At 40.0% G+C, this 24,166-nt stretch overlaps 1 protein-coding gene across 1 annotated transcript; it reads right to left on the bottom strand.

The window, feature by feature from the left end:
- Window positions 1–236: 236 nt before the first annotated feature.
- dusp7 (dual specificity phosphatase 7) lies at window positions 237–12,497 on the bottom strand. The gene is made up of 3 exons (XM_074643273.1): window positions 11,642–12,497; window positions 9,049–9,477; window positions 237–4,878 (listed from the first exon to the last, which is right to left on the bottom strand). Exons 1-3 carry the CDS (start codon window positions 12,078–12,080, stop codon window positions 4,562–4,564), a joined length of 1,185 nt encoding a protein of 394 aa, XP_074499374.1. The 5' UTR covers window positions 12,081–12,497; the 3' UTR covers window positions 237–4,561.
- Window positions 12,498–24,166: the final 11,669 nt, after the last annotated feature.

Raw genomic sequence — 24,166 nt, 5'->3', positions numbered from 1 at the left:
CCTATCTTGTTAATCACCTCCCGACCCATCATATTTATCCCGTCCCTCAGGTTGGGAACCATTGGTTTCCAGTACAACCTGCTAAATCAATCAATCCAAAAATAATCCAACAAATACTGTACCATGGAAATTGTCAATATTGATCGATATAATTATGACAAATTCCTCTACATTCTTTGTAATTACTACTTAAAGTGTAATTTTTTTATGGTAAGAAATAAAAAAGGAAACAGGTGTTAAAGAAAAAAATATTTCAATATTTATTTGCGGTATAAACATGTCTTGTGTTGTTTCCATATACTGTACAATACATACTGTAGGGGTCCATCGTGTCTCCTTCAGTCGACAGAAAGGTGAAACTGCCCCGGTTAACATGCCCCTTTGTTTTTATACACAGACAGATTGCATCTTTTTTTAAAAACTGTTTACAGCACAATACAAAACAGCTATTCAACGTGTGTTTGAAGCTGTAACACGATGCAAGATGCATTGTCAAAAAAATCCCTGAAAAATTCCTCACTGAGGTAACATTTTTAAAATCATTCACTTTTTCTTTCACTTTGTATTTTAGCGCCGCACACCTCTCTCTCTCGCTCCGCTCACGTCGTTCCCTCCCGAGCACATTCTCACCGAGATGTAGCTACAAGTTTTAAGGACACAGAAACGGCCGTTCCCGTGATCTGGCAAATTTACAAACAGAGAAAAAGATTTCTCTTTTCATTGTTACAAAGACACACAAAAAGAATCCCACAAGAAAACAGCTTGAAATGTCTTTTTAAATAGAAAAGCTCCGTACTGAAATAGATTTCAATCCTAGGGTGCGAATGATCGAGTCGTTTTTCTTATTATTAAGTTGGGTATGACTAAAGACGTGGGGAAGGCCATTCAAGCATGGTAGCATTATTTTCATCTCTGATGCTATAATAGGAGAGCAACTTTTGCATATTAATTCATAACATATATATACTTAGATATATATTCATATTGAAAGGCCACAGGAATAGCATAGAGCACATTATATCAAAACAAAACGGAAATAGACCTTGTTATTGTTTAAGCCGGGTGGTGTAATCGTCTATTGTGAAACATAACTGGCATGCTGAACCACAGCTTTGTGAAGCAATATGTGTGTGTGTGTGTGTGTGTGTGTGTGTGTGTGCGTTAGTAAGGGCCGCGTTCAAGTTGATAATGGGCACGTCGGCCCTATACGTTTTGGACACCCCAGGTGAAATATTACTTCAGTCCACAAGCCATATCGAGCTGGATCTTGTATAATCATAATAGAATAGATATAGTACAAAAGAAGAAGATTTTAAAAATTTTGAGGTCTTGGATCTACAAAATACTGCAAAAAAAGTGTTTTGATATATTGCAGAGTAACAAAGAGGACCTTGTGTGACCCGTTTCGGTAACGACAGCTCGCTGTCTATTATTACCATGTTCTGATTCAAATAACAGATAAACAAACGTTTCATTTTGTCTTTTTACACAACGTTTTTCTAAAGTGAGATACAAAGTATTGAACAGTCAGCATTAGAAACAAGTTAGAAAGATTATATAAGGCCAGCTAAAACCAACCCTGTTCAGACTCAACTGCTCCCCTCTGAAACCCAGTTCTTTGTTTCTGTTTAGACCCCGTCCACATCGCCGCTCTGAAACCAAACCTCTGTAGTTCGCTGTGAACAATGGGCCTTATGCAAGCACCGCTCGTACAAACAGATCTGTTCTGAAGTGTCACGTGCGAGCAAGTGACGTTTTGACCAACGACATCACTCTTAAAACTAAAAGGAGATGTGATTCCAGTGTCATGATGTTTTTTATTAGGGCGGCGTATTGGCAAGAATCTGGCGATACAATACGTATTAAGATACAGGGGTGGGGATGCGATATCTGACTAACATCCGACATCAAAGCACTACGTTTTTGGCAATCTGTACCACTCTCTGCCACAAATCTTTGCGTGTATACTTAATTAGATATCAATACAGTGTTTTTGAATCTATACAGTATCGCAAAACAAAATATCGCGGTACTCAAGTGTATCGATATATTTTCTTTCTGATTTTATATCAAATCATTCCTGCCTTATTTCTGTCACAGTAGAGTGTGTAGACAACCGTAGTTATCTGCCTTTTTCCCCTGTTATATCTGCTGATTCGTTCTGATTTTTACATTTTTATGAATGAAACTTGCCCACAAATGGAGCAAAACAGTTAAGCCTTATAAAGCAATTTTAAAGCGTTGATTTTGGAACGATTGCAACTCGCGAATGTGCACGTCCTCATGAACGGGTGGCAATAATCAGGTTGAAACGAGCGATTTACGACGCGTTTGTGCAGTTACCGGCTGAATCCGACTTTGAACACTTTTAACGAGCAACCCTCACAGAAAGGAGAAAGAGAGATTTGGGATAAGAATACGAAAATGTTCTTGCATGGCTCCCGATGTACCTTCAAACATTGCCATAAGTCTAAGTGCTGCAGGGTTGCTCCACTCGTAAGAGGAAACTTACATTAAACAGACAACTACTTGCAGCCTTTGCACATATTTTTGGAGTCTTTCTTGTTAAGGTGCTTTTGATGTGGACAGGATCTCAGAAAACTCTTTAACCACATGCTGTGTACCGCTGTGTTCAGCAGCAACAGCAGTTAAAAAAACGGTCCTCATCATTCATATTCCCACCCTGTAAAGCAACATCCAACCCGTGGTTACGTCTACTGTTAGAGAGCATACAGTACCACAGCATGCTCAGGTATACAAAATAATATAGATCTGTTTACTATTAGCTCTATAATATATATATTTATATCAATTTGTGTTTCATATATCTTTCATATACCCAAGGCTTAAGGGTGAATCCACTCTTTGACGAAATGGGGGATCCCTTTTGCAGAAAGACCTTCTGTTTTCTCCCAATGCAGTTAAGGGACGTGAAGCTATCGAAGTAGCTAAGTGCAGTCTGTAGCTGAGGCCAGTCCCAGGGTACAATCACAGGACCTAAGATAGGACAACAAACTGAACAATTTCCCTCTTAGGCAAAAATAAGTAAGGTAATACAAGTGTTGAGGCACTTCCTTTGCCCAAGGTTGCTAAGATAAGCTGCCCCAAAAAGTTGCTCAGAAATGTTAACTCTGCCTTAGAATCCATCCTCTCTCATTTAAGTCTCTGCCTCAAAGTACAAACGTCAGAGCTGTGAGAAACCAGTTTGTCAAAAAACGTACCAGTTACACAATATGGCTGTGATGAAATAACCAAGGGAAGTTCAGTAGTTTAGTTTCTAACTGAACTTGTCAAAACAGCTGGTGGAAACAACTGGTACTTCTTGTAAGGCAACTGGATGAACAGTCATACGGGGAAGGAAGTAGGAACTGGGAACTTGAAAACAGTTGGCCAAATGTCAACTCTACTGTAGTGTCTTCACCTCCCATGCTCTCGGTCCTACCCGCTGCTTCTCTTTGCCCCTAACCCAACCCTCTAACCCCCTGAACCTCCACCTCTGCTCGGGCGCCAGTTCCTGCTCCCTCCCCACTCCGCCGTGCAGCTGTCGGGACTCGTCGCAGCCTGGGACTGGCCTCTCCTCTCCGCTCCTCGTCTCTGAATGTCTCTTTATCCGCCTGCTTCCAGCACCGGCTTCAAGTGCCAACAAGTCAATGGCTACACCACTGTGCAAACTGCATTAGGTCATTACGAACCTAAATGAAAAACAAAACTTAAAAAAAAAAAAAAAAAGACAACTAGGAATATCACAAAAACGCTCCTCTTTGTTGGCGTCGCCACACCCATTCTCCTTTTCTTTAGTTTTACAATCTCTTGAGCCATTGTTGGATTGGATAGATACGACTTCTACGTGTATATATTTATATAAGGTATAGATTTGTGCGTAAATGTACACAAAAATATACAAAAATGCATATAGACATACTGAATTTGTTAAGAACTGCCCATACATTTTTCTGCTATGTACGTTAACATACATACAGTACAAACATACTTTGTGTGTGCGTGTGTGTTAATTCCTTGGTTTTGTAAAACTCTACATTCAGTAGAGCGAGATTTCCTACAAGTAAATCCCAGGTTCTCCACTTGGCACCAGTCAGCTCGGCTCGAGAGCCGAGACAGAAAGACAGAGAGGATGTTGTTGTCTCATAAGTCGAGCGCTGTAGATTTTTCCTATCTTTGTATGAAGCTGTCTGTCCTGCTGCGTCCTTCGCTCAGTTTCTCAGTCAGTTAAGTCTCCTCGGTTCTTCTTTGTGACAAGACAAGTTGATCGGGACTCTTCCGCCCTCCAATTCGATCAACTCTCGAGGAGGACGCCACCGTAAACCCGTTTGTCAGTTCGCCCTGTGGGTTCAAAATCACCCCGTCCCCTTTTTAACGTGGCAATCTGTGACCTCCCTGCCTCTCCGACGCCGCTCCGTGGCCAGGCTCTCAGACAACGAGCCTCGGGAGGCTAAAACATTCATTAAAACCGGCTGCTTCCCTCCAGTGCAGCCGCTTGTTATCATGGTAACAACACCACCTTTAACCCCTCCAAAAGAAGGGACAGTCCCCCCTCTAATTTTCATGTTGACTCCAGCGTGTCCAGTTGAAACACGTTGTGATTGGTCGGGGTGGTGAAGAAGAGCTGCTCGTGCGTCGGGGAGGTCGAGTGGTTATCGCAGGGGCTGTTGAGGCCCAGCGTCCGCTCAAAGTCCAGGAGCTGGCCCATGAAGTTGAAGTTCGGAGAAATGTTCGACTTTTTCCGCTTGACGAAGTCGTACGCGTCGTTGAGCGATAGGTTGAGCTTCTGCATCAGGTAGGCCACCGTGACGGTCACCGAGCGGCTGATCCCGGCCAGACAGTGCACCAGGATGCCACACTTTTTTGAGCGCGCCTCGTCTGCGGAAGAGAGGGAACGAGACAAGCAGAGGGAAGCATGAGAGAGGATTAGATTACTGTTAAAACCTACTCAGTCATACATGTTAGCATTCAGATTATCAATGAGCCAGAAGGAAAAGTCTGTAGATTCTCTGACCTACAATTTTACTGACATTATGGATTGTTCTAATAAAACAGGTATATACAATATAAATAAGCAGAATAAGTATTCTTTTCTATTTTGTTTCTCTGCTGTGTGGGTGTGCTTATGAGTTGAGATTTATTATTTGTTAATGGTGATATTGCAGCTGTTGTATTTACAGTATCTATGTGACTATACTGTATATTTGAACACTGACCTCTAAAAGAGTAGTTGTTTACATCTAATGGGGTTGCTAACAAACAATGAACATCACAATATTATTATTATATTATATCATATATAACGATGAATAACAGAATATCAATCACATATAAAAATTGGCAAACCTATGTTAAAAGGGTCTGAAAACCTATTTTTCTCAATAATCTTGTTACTATGAGCGATGGGATCCTACATGAACACACAATTTTCTGCCTAAGTTGGGACAGTTTTGGTTTCACTCAACATATTTCTGCATTTCTTTCTCTCTATGTGCTCTTTTCACTGGTTTCATGCTGGCTCAGGTAGAAAAACGTGATGCCAGAACACTCTTTGATTGTGAAACTTTTAACCTATTTGTGTCCAAAGACTATATTTAGTTTGATGAGGAAAAAATGCCACAACATTTGTTCTGATTGGTCAAAAGTATTGAAATTTGGCACAGACACACTTTGGGCAAGTATCTAGCAGTACAACTTTGATCACTTAGATCACATGAAAAATCACACTTTCCGGATTTTTTAAAAATTAGGAAAAACGCGAACATTGTGTTGATTAAATATTTTCCATATGATATTTTTACACGACATATGTGTTCATAGATACCAAATACTTGATTGTGCTCCTTGTAGTTTCTGATATACAGACATTTTCTTATCATACTATATCTAGTATTTGGGCGAGGAGAATTATTTGTAGTCCCATCATGTGCCCAAATACTAAAAATAACATGATAAGAAAAACTCACGGTTTGACAGATTTTGAAAATGTCTTCACATTTGTGCTGAGGCAAGCCCAGAGAAGACTTCCACCAAAGGAAATTAAAAATGTCAGTTGCGGGCACAAATGGGTGAATAAATAAATAATTTTTTTTACTAACTGTATATTTGATTATTTCTTATTTAGTCATGACTATTTAATGTTATAGAAAAATAATTACGGCTTAAAACCACATTTTCTGGAGCAATGGGCTGTGTTTTTTATTACATGAGACTATGGCTTCGTCCAAAATCACACACTCTGCACTACATACTCAATATGTGCACAATACGTGTACTATCATTTAACATACTCGTGTGAATAAACAGTAGTATTTATCTTCTTGGACACACTGAGCAGTAATTTACGTCGTCACTTCCTGAGAGCCTCCTTGCCGGTTGGAGACGTGTAACCGTGGCAACCCGTGCCAACCTCATGTGACCAAAACGACGGTTTGTGGGAATCAAGTCTGAACTAATTTAAAATATATATTACGCCTAGCAAACTGAAATGTTATACTTAAAATTAAACTGAAGTGTTATTGATGTTACAGAGCTGTCCGTCAACGTCCGTTATGAACGTTGTCGTCACTACCGCACTGCATTGTGGGATATTTATGCCGCCGTAGTGTCCAGCGTTGCATACTGTAATATTACAATTTTACTTAAATATTCTGCAATTCACGTACTCTTGGTTTCATACTAAGGTTTTGGACATACTAAAATATCTCACATAGTGTTTTAGCGTATTAAACAGCATGTTGAATTTATGTGTAAAACAAACAAAAAACAAAATCTATAACTCAAACAATAGCATATTGTGTTAGTATTGAATTACAACTAAATTAGAATCATTTGTGCAACAGAAAGTTATAGAACGATATTATATAACTCCATTGAACGTCATCCACCCGGTCATAACACGAGAGCTGAGAATTAGATCTTTCTTTCTAACCATTTACTATATTTTTTATTCCAGAACGACTTTTCTCAATGACAGCAGAAAGTCATGTTTCATTCTGCTTTTTTGCTCTCAGTCTGTAGAAAAACCTGAATTAAAAAAAACCATCTTACATTATTAACGGGCTACATCCATCCACCTTCTATCAGTTACGAGCCCTTGCACTTGCATCACTGCAGGCCATTAGAGCGCGAGAGTTAAGTGCTTCTTTCCTTTCTTCCTCCCTTCTCTCTCTTTCATCCTCTCCTTTATCTCTCTCTGTGCCTCTCCTCACTCTCTCTGCCTGCATCTCTTGTTGTAGGATTGGGGTCAGTTGGCTCACGAGCTCAGGCTGCCAAGCGGATGCCAAATTAAATTTATATGTGATGTGTGCTCACTTTCCACAACTATACAAGACTCAGGAGTCAAATAAGTATCCAGTGGTTAATCTGTCCTGAACCGATCTTCACATTGTGCAGCATTACGTCACTTTATCTGTGCTTTAGATGCATTATAACGCAAGAATTTATCCATTTATCGGCCTGTTAAAATGCCAGAAAACATCACATTCCTCCACTTCTATACGTTCGCACAATAATTTCAGATATTTAAGGAATCCACGGTTTAAAACAGAACATTGTAAGGTCATATCTGGGTGTCCTTTTCAGCCTGAGCTTTTCTCCTTTACCCATAATTACCCTGCTGTTACTAAAAAGACCTGATGAAATCCCTGCACATTACAGACAGCCAGACAGCAGCATTTAACATCAGCGTGACCCAAATCTGCCACGACCTCTGGCTCTGGCATATGTCACACTTCTTCCCACCTAAGATGAAACATCAGTCTTAAAAAATAAAGAAAAGTGTCAGGGGGTCTGGACAATCTAAGACAAACACTCTCTGGTTCCCACTGACTCATCAGAGAGGGAATTTACTCGCTCTCTGGGAATTAAGTCAAAGGGAATGATGGGGAATGACGGGAAATACTGAGAAATGGGACGAGATGAGGGGCTCAAATTCTTGTGGCTTCGGTATGACCCAATTCTCAAAGAATCTATTTACATGTTTTATTCAGAACTTTGCTTTAACCCTAACCCTTTTGTGATGTTGAATTCATATTTAATCAGGAATAGTAAAATACAGCCAGCTGGATGTCTAAATGCAGCTCACCGAAGACATTTTTAAGAGAATTTCCCACCAATTCTGTTTAAACGTTTTTCCACAAAACCTATTATTTGGCAGAAAGTAGAGCTGCAACAATTAATCAATTAGTTGTCAACTATTAAATTAATCACAAACTGTTTTGCTGATCGATTAATCAGTTTGAGTATTTTTTTATGAAAAAAAAAAAGTCAAAATTCTCTGATTCCAGCTTTTTAAATGTGAATATTTTCTGGTTTCTTTACTCCTCTATGACAATAAACTAAATATCTTTGAGTTGTGGACAAAACAAGACATTTGAGGACGTCATTCTTGGGCTTTGGGAAACACTGATCAATATTTTTCACCATTTTCTGACAACAACTAATCAATTAATTGAGAAAATAATCAACAGATTAATCGACAATGAAAATAATTGTTAGTTGCAGCACTAGCAGAAAGATTTTTCTTTTATATGATATATGAACATCTAGGATAAATGTAGGCAAAGGGAGTAATGGAGGATACACTTAACATAACACAACTAGTGCTGAAGTAATAGATTGATTGGTTGATCATTTAAGTCATTTTTAAGCAAAAACCAGTGGTGAATATTTGATGCTTTTCTTAGTTTTATGATAGTGAAGTGAATATATTTTGGTTTTGTACTGTTGTTTGGACAAAACAAGCAATTTGAAGATGTCAACTTGGCCTTTGGGGGATTATGATGAGCATTTTTCACTATTTTTGACTGATTGATTGATTGGTTTCACCAATTCTTTTGATGATCATTTAATATCTTTTCAAGCAAGAAAACACCAGATGTTTGCTGGTTCCAGTTTCTCAAAAATGTGCAGATTTACTTCTCTGTCATGTATGATAGTTTGGGTTTTGGACACATGAAGATGACACCTTGGATGAATCGATAATAAAAATAATGGTTACGTTGCTGTTCTAACATTACAGTACATATTCTCTCCGCCTTTACTCACCAATGAATGAAATGGCCTCGGGGAAAAACTGCGAGAGGTTCTGGCTCCAGTGATCGGAGATGGGGATCTGTTTGTACTTGAAGTCCCCTTCGTGTTCGAACATGTTGGGCAGGTTGGGCGTCACGTTGAGGATGTACTTGATGTTGTACTTGCTGAGCACATCCAGGTTGGTGGAGTCTTTGGCACAGCCCAGGTAAAGGTACGGCAGGATCTGGACGGGAAACGCCGGCTGGTTGTTGGGGAGCGGGCTGCCCTCCGACTCTGTGGCGCTGCCCGGCTCGCGGTCGGACTCCCCGTCCGAGCAGTCGGAGCTGATGCGAAGCCCTCCCAGGCCGAGGACGGAGGCCGGCGGCGAGCTGCTGGGACAGGAGCAGTCCAAATTGGTCTCGCAGTGCTCGGGGTACTCCGACTGGAACTTGTTGAAGCCCCCTAGAGAACGGACAGGGGAAAAGGTCAATATCAGGATAAAGCCAAAGAAAATCATTTCATTGGGTTGTATAACACAAATGTGCCCTGCACACGTAACCACAGGCAAGGTTGTGTAACACAAAATGGCAGTTGAATGTCAAGTCTGCATGATACAAGAGGTTCATCATGAACCTGAATGATTAATTAACTGACATTATTTATTTAATTGAATTAATTAGAAAGAAATTAAGAAAATAACTAGATCAATTTGACTATTAAAAAAAAGAATAAATAATAAGCAAAAGCCATAAAACAGAAAAATATATTACACATTTTACAACTCTAAATAAATATTCGAATTACATAACATGCTATACAGGTAGGGGTTTAGTGGAGGCTATCCAAAGGAAATCACTTTATATACCTTTTGTCATGAACTCATATATAGATTAAAACAGCTTAAACAGTATTAAACTTGCAATTTATATCATAAATATTATGATTATATCATAATACGGGTTTATAATTGAATTGATTTTTGTGTGCAGTTATTGCAGTCATGCCATTTTTTAATGCACCACTATACATCACATATGAATGTGAGAGATATAAGAGGAGAATAAGGTGATATTTATGTCATTGTGACTAAGCAAACAGGCTGGACAGATGTGGTCCATTGAGAAAAGCTGAGCCCTGCATGGGGAGAATGAGCAGCATTAGGACAGCCAGCTCTGCTCTGCTGCTACAACAACTCACCACTCAGCTCAGTGGACTTTTTGTGAATGGCAGCTCGGATTGTGACTCCAGTCAAACATTTCTAGGATTATCAATAAATCAAACACGTCCACATCTTCTAATGCTACCACATTTTATACATGTTATACCCGTGTGTGTCTGGCTATTTGTTTTATTCTCTGTGATGGGAGATTCATCAGAGTGCGTCGTCGTCTCCTCGTTTCTCTGTTCATTCATGAAAAAAAAAAACAGGCAATCTTTTTCCTGAAGGAACACAACATGGCGGGGCCATTTCTGCAGTATTTAATTGAAAACATATTTTGACACAGCTCTTATAGACGGTTGCGACAAAAGGACACTTTAGATTAACCTATAATTTAATTCTGTCCAAATAATAAGGATTAAAAATAAGACGATCATAATAATAATAATAATAAATGAAGGAACTGCTCAGTCAAAGTTCATTGTGGCTTCACTGTGAGAGATGTGTTTTACATTATAATAACTGTGATACTATGCTTTGTAATAATAGATAAAGCTGCCTCATTATAGTTCATAAATAATAAATAAGACACAAACTTTAGTCTGTAGACTGATGATAACAGCTGGATTAGTGTCAAATAGTCCCTACAGGCTATTTAACATCTGTAATAACGTTTTATATTAATATGGCTGGCTTGTAAAATGTTAAGATGCCTTTTTTTTTAATATCTTCTCAAAGAGCCCAGAAACAGGATCGAACGTGCAAATCCATTCATTAAATTATCCTATGAATCATAAGATTGATGTTGTTTTAGTGTTCATTGTTTACTGTTTTGGTGGAAATGCCACCTTCAGAGCAGCCACATCCTGTAATAATCAGGACAATCTCAGTTAATTACATCAGAGTGAAATTAAAACTGCAGTTTTTTTTTTTTTGTAGACTGATGATAACAGCTGGATTTATTTGAATAGTCCCTACAGGCTATTTAACATCTGTAATAACGTTTTATATTGATATGGCTGGCTTGCAAAAATGTTAAGATGCCTTTTATTTTCTCTCCAAAATATCTTCTCAAAGAGCCCAGATCGAACATGCAAATACATATCCATTCATTAAATGACCCTATACCACATGAATCATAAGATTTATATTCACTGTTTATACTGTTTTGGTGAAAGTGACCCTCTTCAAAGAGCCCATAGAAACAGGATCGAACATGCAAATATATATATCCATTCATTAAATGATCCTATACCAGATGAATCATAAGATTTATGTTGTTTTTAGCCTTGATTGTTTACTGTTTTGGTGATAACACCTTCAGAGCAGCCACATCCTGTAATAATCAGGACAATCTCACTTAATTACATCAGAGTGAAATTAAACTGCAGTTTTTTTTATGAATTAAACACAGAAAGCAGAGCTTTGAGAGGTTTTTAAAGCCATGCTGATGTCTTGCTCTCTTACCCTCCAGGTAGAAAGCCTTGCAGCCGTCGTCCCTGAGCTTGTGCAGCAGCAGCCCCAGCACGGAGCTGCCCAGCAGCCCGGAGGTGGAGGAGGTCTCCTGGTGCCGCTCCGCCGCTCCGGTCGCCTCGTCGTACAGCACCACCACGTCCGTCTTGCAGCGCTTCACGAACCTCTCCTTGTCCTCGTTGTTGGGGATGATGGAGCGGATGGGCAGGTTGCCCTTCTTCAGCCTGCGGAGCATGAGGCCCGGGATGGCCAGGTTGATGGCCGACTCGACGTGCGACGACTCGTACAGCTCGTGTGCTCTGCAGTCCAGCAGCAGCAGGGAGCCGGACCCGGAGCCGGACTCCAGCTCCTCCTGCAGCCACTCCACAGTCTTACTCGACATCATCAGCACAGTCACGATCACAGAGCCTCTCCGCGGATGGTTGATTCTCATCAGGGAAACGTGTTTAATCCGCCTGAACCCTGATGGTGCAACGTGAAAAAAAGGAGACAAATCACGGTGATAAACTTCCTTTCACCGCAGCCGCCAAAGCCTCCGCCACCACTCTTCCTCCAGATACACATACATCCAACACGCACGCACCGAGCAGGAAACTTGAACATGCAGAGGTTTCTTCTTCTCCTCCTTCCTTCAGTCTGAGAGAAGTGGAGGTTTCATTCCAGTCCATCGACGTCCATTTGGAGAGCCTCCTCTAGCTCCAACTTTACCCAGATATTAGTGTCCGAGTTGCTGTCGCTTAAAGCCCCATGATGATTATTATATTGTTGTCATTTTATTACATGCTGGCCCATGGTGGAGGTGGAGCGCCTGCCTCTGGTTTTAGTCATCTCTCTCCACTGGATGCGTTAAAGAGGCTCTGCTGGGCTTGTCACTGAGACGAGGGAGGAGCAGAGATTTAAAGGTGCAGAGCTGCTAGAGAGATTCACACCATGCAGCTCTCAGGCTGTGTGTGTTCACTACATTCATCTTATCCATTCATTGATATATAGCCTACACTACAGTATATGGTTCTAGTTCTGAATGACACATGATTTGACTCACTTGGATAGAATAGAAAGCTTTATTGTCATTGTATTGAATACAACGAGATTCACAGTTGCCACTTCTAGTCAGTGCTTTAAAACAAATACTTGACAAGACTAAACGAGGCAGATAAAACATATAACAGGTAAAACACACACATTTATAAAGTAAATAAAACAGGCAAAGTAGATGTAATAAATAAATATAAACAGAAGTGTTACACTAGAGGTAACAATTAATCGATTCGCTGTCAATTATTAAATTAACCACCAACTATTTTAATAATTGGTTGGAGTAATGTTTTTAAGGAAGAAAAGATTAAATTCTCTGATTCCAGCTTCTTAAATGTGAATATTTTCTGGGTTCTTTACTCCTCTATGACAGTAAACTGAATATCTTTGACAAAACCAGACATTTGAGGACGTCATCTTGGGCTTTGGGAAACACTGATCCACATTTTTCACCATTTTATAGAATAGAATAGAATAGAAAGCGTTATTGTCATCGTATTAAATACAACGAGATTCACAGTTGCCACTTCCGGTCAGTGCTTTAAAACAAATACTTGACAAGACTAAACGAGGCAGATAAAACATATAACAGGTATAAAACACACACGCAGTTATAAAGCAATATAAAACAGGTAAAGTAGATGTAATAAATAAACATAAACAGAAGTGTTACACTAGAAGTATAAAATATAAAAATAGATGTAATGTAAACAGGTAATTGTACTTGTAAAACAGGTAGGGTAGATGTAATAAAGAAATGTAAACAAAGTTGCACTTGAGGTGTATATTGCATCATAGATATATATATTGCATAGATAGAGTTATTATTAATCTGCCAAGAAAAGTCACTATTTAATTTCTATACATGGACGCCTGCATGTTGTGTTCATGGTATACTGTTAGGGTGACCAGATCTCAACAAACCAAATGTGGGACAAAGAGTATGTTTGTGTGGGAAAATGTGGGACACGGCTGAGAACGTCTATCTAAATTAAATAATAATTTATAATAATTTACAGTAAATGTCTATCTAAATTAAATTATTATTTAATTTAGATAGACATTTACTGTAAATTATTATAAATATCTCTCTCTCTCTCTCTCTCTCTCTCTCTCTATATATATATATATATATATATATATATTTAATTTAGATAGACATTATTTAATCATTATATCATAATTGTAGACTACCTACCTAAATTAAATAATAAACATTTCTATTCTGGGGGCTGCACGGTGATGCAGTGGTTAGCACTGGCGCCTCACAGCAAGAGGGTCGCATGTCAAATCCTTGGGGCCCTTCTGTGTGGAGTTTGCATGTTCTGTAAGGGCAATTTAGAGTCAACAATTAACCTGCATGTCTTTGGATTGTGGGGAGGAACCTGGAGAAAACCTGTGTTAGCGTGGGTTTTCTCTGGGGTTCTACGGCTTCCTCCCACAGTCCAAAGACATGCAGGTTAATTGTTGACTCTAAATTACCCGTAGGTGTGAATGTGAGTGTGAATGGTTGTCTGTCTCTATGTGTCAGCCCTGCGATAGGCTGGCGACCTGTCCAGGGTGAACCCCGCCTTCGCCCAATGTCAGCTGGGATCGGCTCCAGCCGTTCCGCAACCCCTAACGGGATGAGCGGTTGCAGATGATGATGGATTTCTATTCTGCCCCTTATTTTGTAACATCTCTAAGCTTTGCCCGAATGCATCCATAGATCGGCACATCTCCTTTTGAGCCGCACGTTTCTTGTGAGACTCGCATGAACTGGGTCGCTTCATGTCATATTCCCCCTCATGTGAAATTGAAAAATAACTGGCAAATTTCACAAAAAAACTCTGAGCATCGCCTTCCACTGGCTTATAAATACTTATAAGTAGTTTTCACAGTCTTTGTTGTTGCTGCCTTTTCCTTTTCTTTGTGGTAGTTTCCATTATATTCGGCCTAAATCTGCATAACTTGTGAGTTTGCGGTGACTCGCAATTTTCCCTGTTGGGCATAGCGTTGCAAAGACGGTGACAGGTCAACCTGCACTTGACCCATGCATGTATAGTTGTATAGTTTGACAGCAAACACATCCCCGTGATGACAGCCCTCCCTGCTTTTCTTCACAGCCGTAGAATAAAAGACAGATTTTCAAAAAGCATCTGTCCTGCAGTGGTTTGACTCTTGAAAACTAGAGCCAATGAAAATGTGGGACATCGTCTCAATATGTGGGACGTGGGACAAGGGATAAAAATGCTGTGCAGTCCCTCGTAAAGTGGGACACCTGGTTATCCGAGGTACTGCACATCACTTTATTGGGTTCATTTTCTTGTCTTTTATGAGTTTGGTTGTAAATATGTCTTTGATACATTTTTCTTGTGAATCTTGAATAACACTTTCATCATTGATTGTTAATAGAGCGCTCCAACGACGACGTATTTTTTGTAGGCCTACCCGGAAGTTAGCATCGCACTGGTTCCCTCTACAAAAAGCCAAAGAGATTTTCCAGTGGCAAACAAACATTTACGATACATTTTGTTCCCTAAAACAATCTCCACAAACGAACATCACTTATGTGGTTTGAAGTGTGAATGCATTTGCCAGAAGTCAAAAGCTAACATCAGGCTATAAACAAACTACACCATGTTTGCATGAGCACGACACACAATGAGGCTGTAAAAGCAGACGAATTGGCGTGATGATGATGATGATGATGATGATGATGATGCTTGAAGATGATGATAGCAACTGGCTTTTAAAAGACATATACAAGCTTAAAAATTCCTGAGTGGGGTCTTTATTGATGTATTTTATATCGTAGAACAAGCTTGTGTTTACCACAGACTTTATTTTGGGCAGCTCACTAAAAACACATTCAAAAAACCCATCGACTTCCAGATGAGGGAACCAGAAGTGCTAAAATGCTGACTCATTCTTGCACCACTCTATTCTTGACCATAGTTGAGATAGTTTCCAGGGTGAATAATTAACTCTCATTCTCAACGTTTAAGACAATATGTTCACGTATTCATGTCGGCTATTCGTGTTCATCTCAGAGAAAATAGAAATTTGGACATTTACATTCCCTCGACAGCCGCTCCAACCCCATCTGCTGATTAAAATCTGCAATTGATGTAAAAGATCGAAAGCTCCGGAGAAATGGCCCATGTGGTGAGACTGTTATGTCGAGTTATAAAGAGGGAGGAGCCGCTACTTCTGTATTAAAGGTGCTAAATTCGATATCCAGAGTATTAATATAGCAGCAAACATCTATTGTCTATGTAAAGATATAGAGGAGTAATGTCTACCTGAGCAGAGAATGAAGTCGCTCTCCCTCTGTGTGTGTGTTTTAATACGAGCTTCTCTGTGCTTTGTTTACATAGCCGGGCCGGCTGCGCTTGCATGTTAGTCTCTCTGTTGTGCCCCACTGGCTCGCTCACAGTCGCCGCTCTGCACTGCTCTCATACGGCGGTTACAGCTGATAACGCCGTCCCGACCCACGGCATCATCACGGAAGCGTATAGCACCCAACCAACGGTTTCCCCCTCAGGTAAACACTGTTAGCTCTTTCAGCACTATTGCTTTTGATCTAAAGGCGAAAAAAAAAGGCTCCCTCTTTTCTGAGTTGGCGAGTTGGCAGACAATTAAAAAAACTAATTACTTGTTCATGAGCAGTAACCTGTACTGTAGGTTCTTACCATCCTGTTCATGTATTATTGTTAATGCACGAAGATGCACTCAGTGTTTTAATGAATTACCTGAGGATAGACGTGTAACTCTGAAATATAATAATAATAAATTCAACTTAAATAGCGCTTTCCTGGAACTCAAAGATGCTTGAAATATGGGCCTCATGTGCAATAAGTCACTCTGGTTCATTTCCCACTGATCCTCCATACCACCATTCATCTATCTCTGACACTCACTATTTTCACACTTTCATCCATAATTCACTCACACCTCCACACCTTTGATTACCAATCAATTACTGGACACATTCATAACTGAAAATTGGCCTTTTGGGCACTAACTGGGCAAAACAACATGTTTCTTCCTCACACTTTGTTTTATTTCTCTCCAATCCTCTGTACTTTTCTTAGTGATGAATTGTTTTAATTTATACTTCTTATGGAAAGCACTTTTTAACTCTTTTGAAAGGTGCTGTATATATAAAGTTTATTATTATTATTAATGCTGGGTGTCATGATGATGTGTTGTGTAGGATTTTTTTTACATTTTGCAACAGCTCAATGGTGCTGGTGTACCTGCTTGCTCTGGGTCATCACTACGTTTCACCATGAATGACCTAATAAGGCATCAGCAGGTTGTGACAGCAGCAGAGAGGGGGAAAAGAGGAGCGTTTGATTTCCTCACAGCTGCAGAGAGGAGGAGTGGGGGATGCACCAGCTGCAGACAATGGCTCTTTATCCCCCCCAGTGACTTATGCACACACACACATACACACTAACAAAACACAGACATACATGCATACGCACAAGTACACAAACAGACACACACACAAACTTTAGGGCTCTTGTGTTTCCACTCCCTTCATGGACAACAACAGGCTCTCTGAGAGATGTGTAGCCGCTCTGTGTGTGTTTGTGCTCTCCAGTAGTAAACACAAACTATCGTCACTTATTTTGAACTTTCATGACTGAGGACTGAAACTCATGATGAAGCTCTATCAGAGTTTATTTGAAGAATTTAGTGAATGACAGGATGATAACTTGTTGCTTTAAAAGCACCTATAGACTGTGTGATAAGAACATCTTAGTGGCACACTGTCACACTGTTTTTTTTTTAGTGTATATCAGATTGTGTATTGAATGAACACTATACTTCAAAAAATCTTTAAGAGGAAGAGGAGATTGTGAGGCCATGGCAAAGAGGGCAACATGAAATGTTGCTTTTGAAATGTTTAGTGGTAGCATTATGCAGAGAAAAGTGAGAATGCATGTGACGTCACTGCGATGTAAAGTCTCTATGGGCGGAGTGTGAGTGAGCGGGATATGGAGGAAATCACTTGGGCTTCATAATGCCAACGTAGGCTCTTGGCACTTTATTCTATTTATTCCTTTATTCTTTTATCTCGTCTCGTTTTTATTCTTGTATTTATTGTTTTTATTGCGAATATTTGTATTCTTGTACTTTTATTGATCTGCACTTCCCCATATATATACCACCTACTGTGTTCCCTCTGTCATTGATGATTGTGCAGTATGAATGTGTATATGTCACGGTGGACTGCAGAAACTGAATTGTCCTTCGGGGATAAATAAAGCTATCTGTATCTGTATCTGTAAGCTGTTTTTCGTTTAGCAAACAATTTTCATTCCAATGACTTGGTACCATCTTGGAATCCTGTATCCAGTTCTTTTAATACATCCATGGTACATTTTGTGTCATATTCCTTATTGGCTGGTTTGTAATTGACTGATCCTAAGTCCCGCCCCCCACCTTAGTTACTGTTGCTAGGTCGGACAAGCTTGAAAAAAAGAAACATAGGTCAACATACTTTGGGGCGGCATGAAGCAGGGATAATATATACAAGGGAACCGGCAGCGATCTGTAGTCGGAGCTCCGGCAGGAGGTGGAGAGCTCTGCGCCCGGCAGCAGTGGCTCCTCGTCGGTATAGCCAACACCGACACCACGCTGCTGGAGACCCAGGCTGTATTGCTGGGCCCGCTGGAGGGGAAGGGAAGCATGGGAGAACCAGAACCAGGAAGGCGCTGGGCAGGCTGTCAGACCCAGCTGCAGTAAAATGAGAGGTTTTTTTAAAGGGACTCTGGTGCTCGGAAACACTACCACTTTTGTCCACAGGGACCGCCAGAATCAACACAAAATGAAAGTTCCTGGTAGTAACTCTGACTATATACAATGTAATGTGTTTTAGAAGATTGTGACACCAATAGTAATGTTACCTTTGAACAGACGTAGCATATAAGTACATGTATAACCCAACAGCAAAGGGGAGAGTTGACAGAGGTTTTGTCAGGTCAATTGTGGGTCGTAGCAGCAGTCACATTACGGTATTTTTGATGCGACCCCTCTTTTAGGTCGCCTAAAGTCTAAATCAGCTGTCGGTGGCAAATCTAAAATGACAGCAGCCTGGCAACAAAAGAAAACAACCTACCGCGTGTCATCAGATTTTGATTCAAATGTTGTTAAATCCTGATTGGTGCTCAGAAGTACGTGACATAATTTAGTTCATGTTGGGCCACGTTACTCATAGGAAGACGCTGATTGAGATGATAAGTGTTCAGTGCTGATTGAAATGATGAGTGTTCAGTGCCTTTGACGGGTATTTCTTCACAACTGTTGGAGGTACCGAGCAGGATGCGTTTCATAATAAAAGCAGGATAAGACAAATGAGCTTATGTAAAGATTAGGATGTATTTACAGCTGAAAACAAAAGACATTAACTCATCTTTAGCCGCCATTGTGAGTCTACTTGCTCATACACGCACGGTGACGCATCGGCAGCTTTTAATCTGCCATTCTGGAAAGCACAGAAGCTTTCAGATCGTCTATACACATTTCCTGTTTCACAATACCTCTAGTCTGTGTCAACACAATCAAGTGTTTAGAAAATTGCCCTCCTCCATTCACCACAACTCTTGAGGGTTTTAATCAGCTTTATCGTTCTTCATATTGAAATGCAATATGAGGAGCCGTCTGTACAGTATAACCTATTCAAACAGAAAAAGCAATATATGCAATATGAATCTATTTGCTGTTGACACAGAGAGTCATCTTTCACTGATGGAAAAACTCCTTCAGCCAGATGGAGGAGCCCGTAATTCCACTTTACAGTAAATCTATACTCCAGAATGGTAATGTAATTTTCTGAAGCGTGGTGTTGAGATGAGCGCACAGTCTCTTAGTCCCATTTGTAAATCCAAAAACTGGAACTGAGCTCCCCCCGCCTGAATGAAGGGTTGTTTCTCTGAATGAAAAGCCACTTACCAAAAATATTACTCAAATCCATGCAGCACCTAAAAAACAAGGACAAGGATAAATCTTATTATGTGAAGATTTTTCTGGGAGGGGAAGTGTTGTCTTAGTCGGGATTTATAGAGAGAAACAAAACGGATGAAGTGGCTGTGCGATTCATCCTAAACTGCACCTGAAAAAACTTCTCATCTCTCACTCGAAGTTCTCAGACTGTCACATTTTCTGAATCATAACTTAAAGTCAAACAAAAATCAGGATATATCTCATCCATGTTTGTTTTGACTCATGTAGTTATTTGGCCAAAATTGTAATTAGCGAAGATTTAAAGGGGCTCTATGTAAGAATCAGAAATTGCTTGTTAACAGCGACACCTGTGGCCGTTAAGTCAACGAAAGTCAGCGTCCTGTTGCTCGGGCTTGTGCTCGCTCTAATAGACATGAACGAGCATCGATCAAAACAGTGAGGCGACACACGTCAGCTAAAACCACAATATCACTCTATATTTCACCTGCTTGGCAGTAATGTTAGCTGACCAGACGAAGGTCTCTCCATGAATCACTGCTGATCCTAGTGTTGGCTTTTCCTGCCTCAGCCTCCCAACCGTGGCCGTATGGAACAGGGGAGACACCGGCACCTAGTCGGAGACGATAACGTTTCTCGCTGCGGAGCCCCGTCACTTCACAAGACACGGGAAACCTCTGTTGGTCTGGAGGAGCTGCAGCAGTTATCTCTGCACAAATGTCCACTGTACATTCACTAGATATTCTCAGAGATACTAACTAGCCACAGTCATTTTGATTTTCTTTTTTTTTATAGAAATAAAACACATTTAGTTCATTTTCATGTATCAGTGCCCACATTCATCAAATAAAAAACTCTAACTTTACTTCGTAAAATACTTGGCATGTTATCATTACTTAGTCGGACAATGGACGCTACAATTATACACTGGAAGTCTCTGCTCCGTAGAGGGGTCAAATTTCACTAATCACCTGATGAGAGTTGAGTTGACAGACAAAACCACGGCAGAGGATTTGGTTTCAAAAGTAAAAGCACCTATTTGGCAATATTTCTGATTTAAAGCCCTCTACAGATATTGAGCGTCATTGATGAATGTCCAGTGTAATCAGTAACACCGGTGTTGTCACGAGTTTACTAACCATTTGGAAAATTTCCCCGCCGTGGCATCTCTACTGTGGACTCGTCTGGGCCTTCTTACCCATGAACAGCTTTAAACTGATCATTTCTGAACCAGAAAATCTGCCCATGTTCCTGGAAAATCACCCTGGGTTGTATCCAGTATTCAGAAAAAGTCTCCTATTCATTGTTAGTGGAACGGCTCCAAAACCTTTTTTTCACAGATTAAAATGTTCTTGATTCAAGCTTCTGCAGAGATTTAAACTTCATGTTCACACGACTGAACTGTTCCTGTTCATTAAGACATTTGTAGCTCAAATAAGCTGATAAAACTATGTCATGAATATGTCATGTATTTTATCTCTTACCCTGTCTATTATTATTATTATTATCCAAATATGCTGCATATACATCATGATTCTTCTTAAGAAAACTTGGAAAATACCAACTTGGCAGTAAGCGGTGTGTCTTGTTTTTGTCTGAGGTCTCTTTAAGGCAGACTGTGGTTTAAACCCACTCACCTCAGTGATGGAGTGAAGTGGCCACCCCTCTCCCACGCTAACGCTGGCATTTCCTCTGCTGTTTCCTTTGCCCCCAAACACGCAGGTCGCCAGCACATAAAAAACAGGCCTGGAAAATGTATCAAGGCACTTTGTCTGTCTCTGTTCAGGCGCTCTGTGATTTGTATCTGTTCATTAATCACAAACATATGCAGGTACCGAGATTGTTATATTTAATAATAGTTAGGTTTTCATGTCGTGACTGATTTAGTTGCACATTTTCCAGGGTGTTCGTACTACTTTGATTAGAAAATTACAGGTACTTTTTGTTGAAAGGCTATTGTTTGCATCACAGTATAGTGTACAGAAGTGGATTGCATTGTATTAGATTACACAGTTCAACAATGGTCTTCTGCTCCTGATCATTTTATATGAAGCACTTTGTGTTTTTACGGTATTATTCTCCAGCAGTTGTAGGTTAGGTGTATTTCCAGCAATAATTTATATATCTACAGTAGTAGTTTTCAAAGTTCCAAAGTGCTTTACAAAACCAACAACTAGTAGAATAAAATATAAAAAGAATAAAGTAAAATGCAAATGAAATCAAAAGTTGCAGTAAGAGCAAAAAATATGATCGTTTTAAGAAGATGCAATTCTAATTCTCTGTTTTTAGTGAGCCCATAGCCAGACAGGAATATCTATATTGGACGAAAGATGATTTTTTTTGTATTCCCGCTTCACCATTATAAAATGGCTCTGGTTAGGAGAAGATCGTATGGCTAATAATAAAGCAAACATTAATTAAAGGTCTGTGACAGGAAGCAAATTCAGGTCTCTCGCATATAAGTCACATGCACGACACATCCATCCCTGACCCCGACATGCTATTCTCCACCTCGCTACATAAAGGGAAAACTGCTTCCTGTATTGGCACTGAACGTTGGCACTGGACATAAATAAATAAATCGGAGACGCAGACTCATCCAATATGGATGTAATTCCAAGGGATACTGGGATGGTTTCTAGTAGAGATTTACGTTGCCTGATTTCCTCTGGCACCCGGTTCCAGAGTTTAGGAGCCCAGACTGCAAAGACTCCTCTGGTTTTTAACCTCGGCCTGGGAACTACTGATAAAGATCTACCAGAGAATCTCAAGGTGAACTCAGGGTGGCATGGGGTTAGCAGTAGGGTTAGGTATAGTTTAAAAAAATTATTATGTCAGTAACAATACCAGTAGGCTACCCTCAAAGTGATACCGATACCAATAGAGTACTTCATTCGAATGTATGAATGGAAGCTGTATGTGTGTCCCACTGGCTAGCTGGCTACAGCAATCCCGATTGTATGGGCTGTAGCTGCTGCGGTAGAGAGCCAATCACATGGCGCATTAAATGGAAGAATGCTTGCAGTGATTGGCTGCGAGCAAAACCATACAAATAGTCACTGTTTTCAAGAACTGGGTACAAAATGGATCGATTGCAGGTATCGTTTGACTGGAGAAGTTTCAATACTACTTGGTACTGGGTTATTTTGGTCGATACCTTAAAAGGTATGGAGTACTGATACCTAGCCCTAGTTAGCAGGTTCGAAATATTGTTAAGAGCCAGTACCATATGTGCCTTAAAGGTAACTGTTAAGGTCTACAAATCTAATCTAAAACGTACAGGCAACTACTGTAGCGAGGCTAAAATTGGGGTTATGTGCATTAGATCTTGAATCAGCTGAAGTTTGGACAGGTTGTACCCAATTCAGTCAGGAATATAAAGCTCTGTAGATAAAAAAGAGCATTTTGTTTTGTTCTACAATTAATCAATTAGTCAATTGACAAAAAAAATCTGCTGTTGACAATTTTGATAATCAAATAATTATTAAAATAATTTTAATTAAAAAAAAAATGTATTGCCGGTTCAAGCTTCTCAAATGTGAGGATTTGCTGATCGCCTCTTTTTTTTTTTACATCGTTGTATGTTGAATATCTTTGTGTTTTGGACAGTTGGTTGGACAAAAGGAACAATCTGACGACATTACCTCGGGCTATGGGAACTTGTGATGGAAGTTTTTCATGGTTTTCTGACAATTTATGGACAAAACCAAAAAATCTAAATTAATTTATAATGAAAATGATCATTGCGGCCCAAAACATTTTCAAATATCATAAAGGTTCAGGAAGCATGACTGGAATACATTATTAACATGACGATTAACAACCAGAGACCGCTAAGGTGCCGGAATGATGCTTCATGTCGGACAAATGTGATAACATAACAGAACACTCTTTCTCAATAGCCGCCACAAAACATGGGATGAGATTGTCGGGTGAAGTGGTGGAGCGCTCAGTGTCCACAGTAGTAAAAAAGGAGGCCAGTGTTAATGCTGGTGTCTTTCAGTAGAAGTGTGTGAGCACTGACTGCTATGAATTTTTCAGGAATCCAAGAGAAAGAGAAGTGTGTCAGACTGTGGGCGCATTTAAGTGTATATTCTGTACGTATAGTGTGTGTGTGTGTGTGTGTGTGTCTATTGAAGAGCAGTGAGCACTTGCTCACACTGTGAACTCAGTTCACTGAGCAGTCTTTGAGCCACGGAGAAGTCTCTCAGCTGAATTCATTATTAAAGACCAAACTAGAAAGAAGGAGAGAGACTAGAGACTAACACAATATGCAGAAAAGGAGAGTTGGAGAGAGATGGAGACAACAATCTTGAGGGTGAATGGATTTAAAGAGGAGCTGACTGAGTGTCAATAGTGAAATCTGAATTAAATCTCCTCAGTCTAGCCATAAGCATGAGAGAAAACAACTGAATAAAATGTGCCATCCTTCACCGCCAACCCTTTATCCTAGAAAAATACATTTCCATACTGCTAATTGGCTGATTGGCCAAATAGGTTTTGGAGGAAATGTGATTCCTGTTTGGATTA

The sequence above is a fragment of the Sebastes fasciatus genome, chromosome 1, assembly GCF_043250625.1.
Source record: "Sebastes fasciatus isolate fSebFas1 chromosome 1, fSebFas1.pri, whole genome shotgun sequence".
NCBI lineage: Eukaryota > Metazoa > Chordata > Actinopteri > Perciformes > Sebastidae > Sebastes > Sebastes fasciatus.
This window is presented reverse-complemented; position numbering and strand designations above follow the sequence as displayed.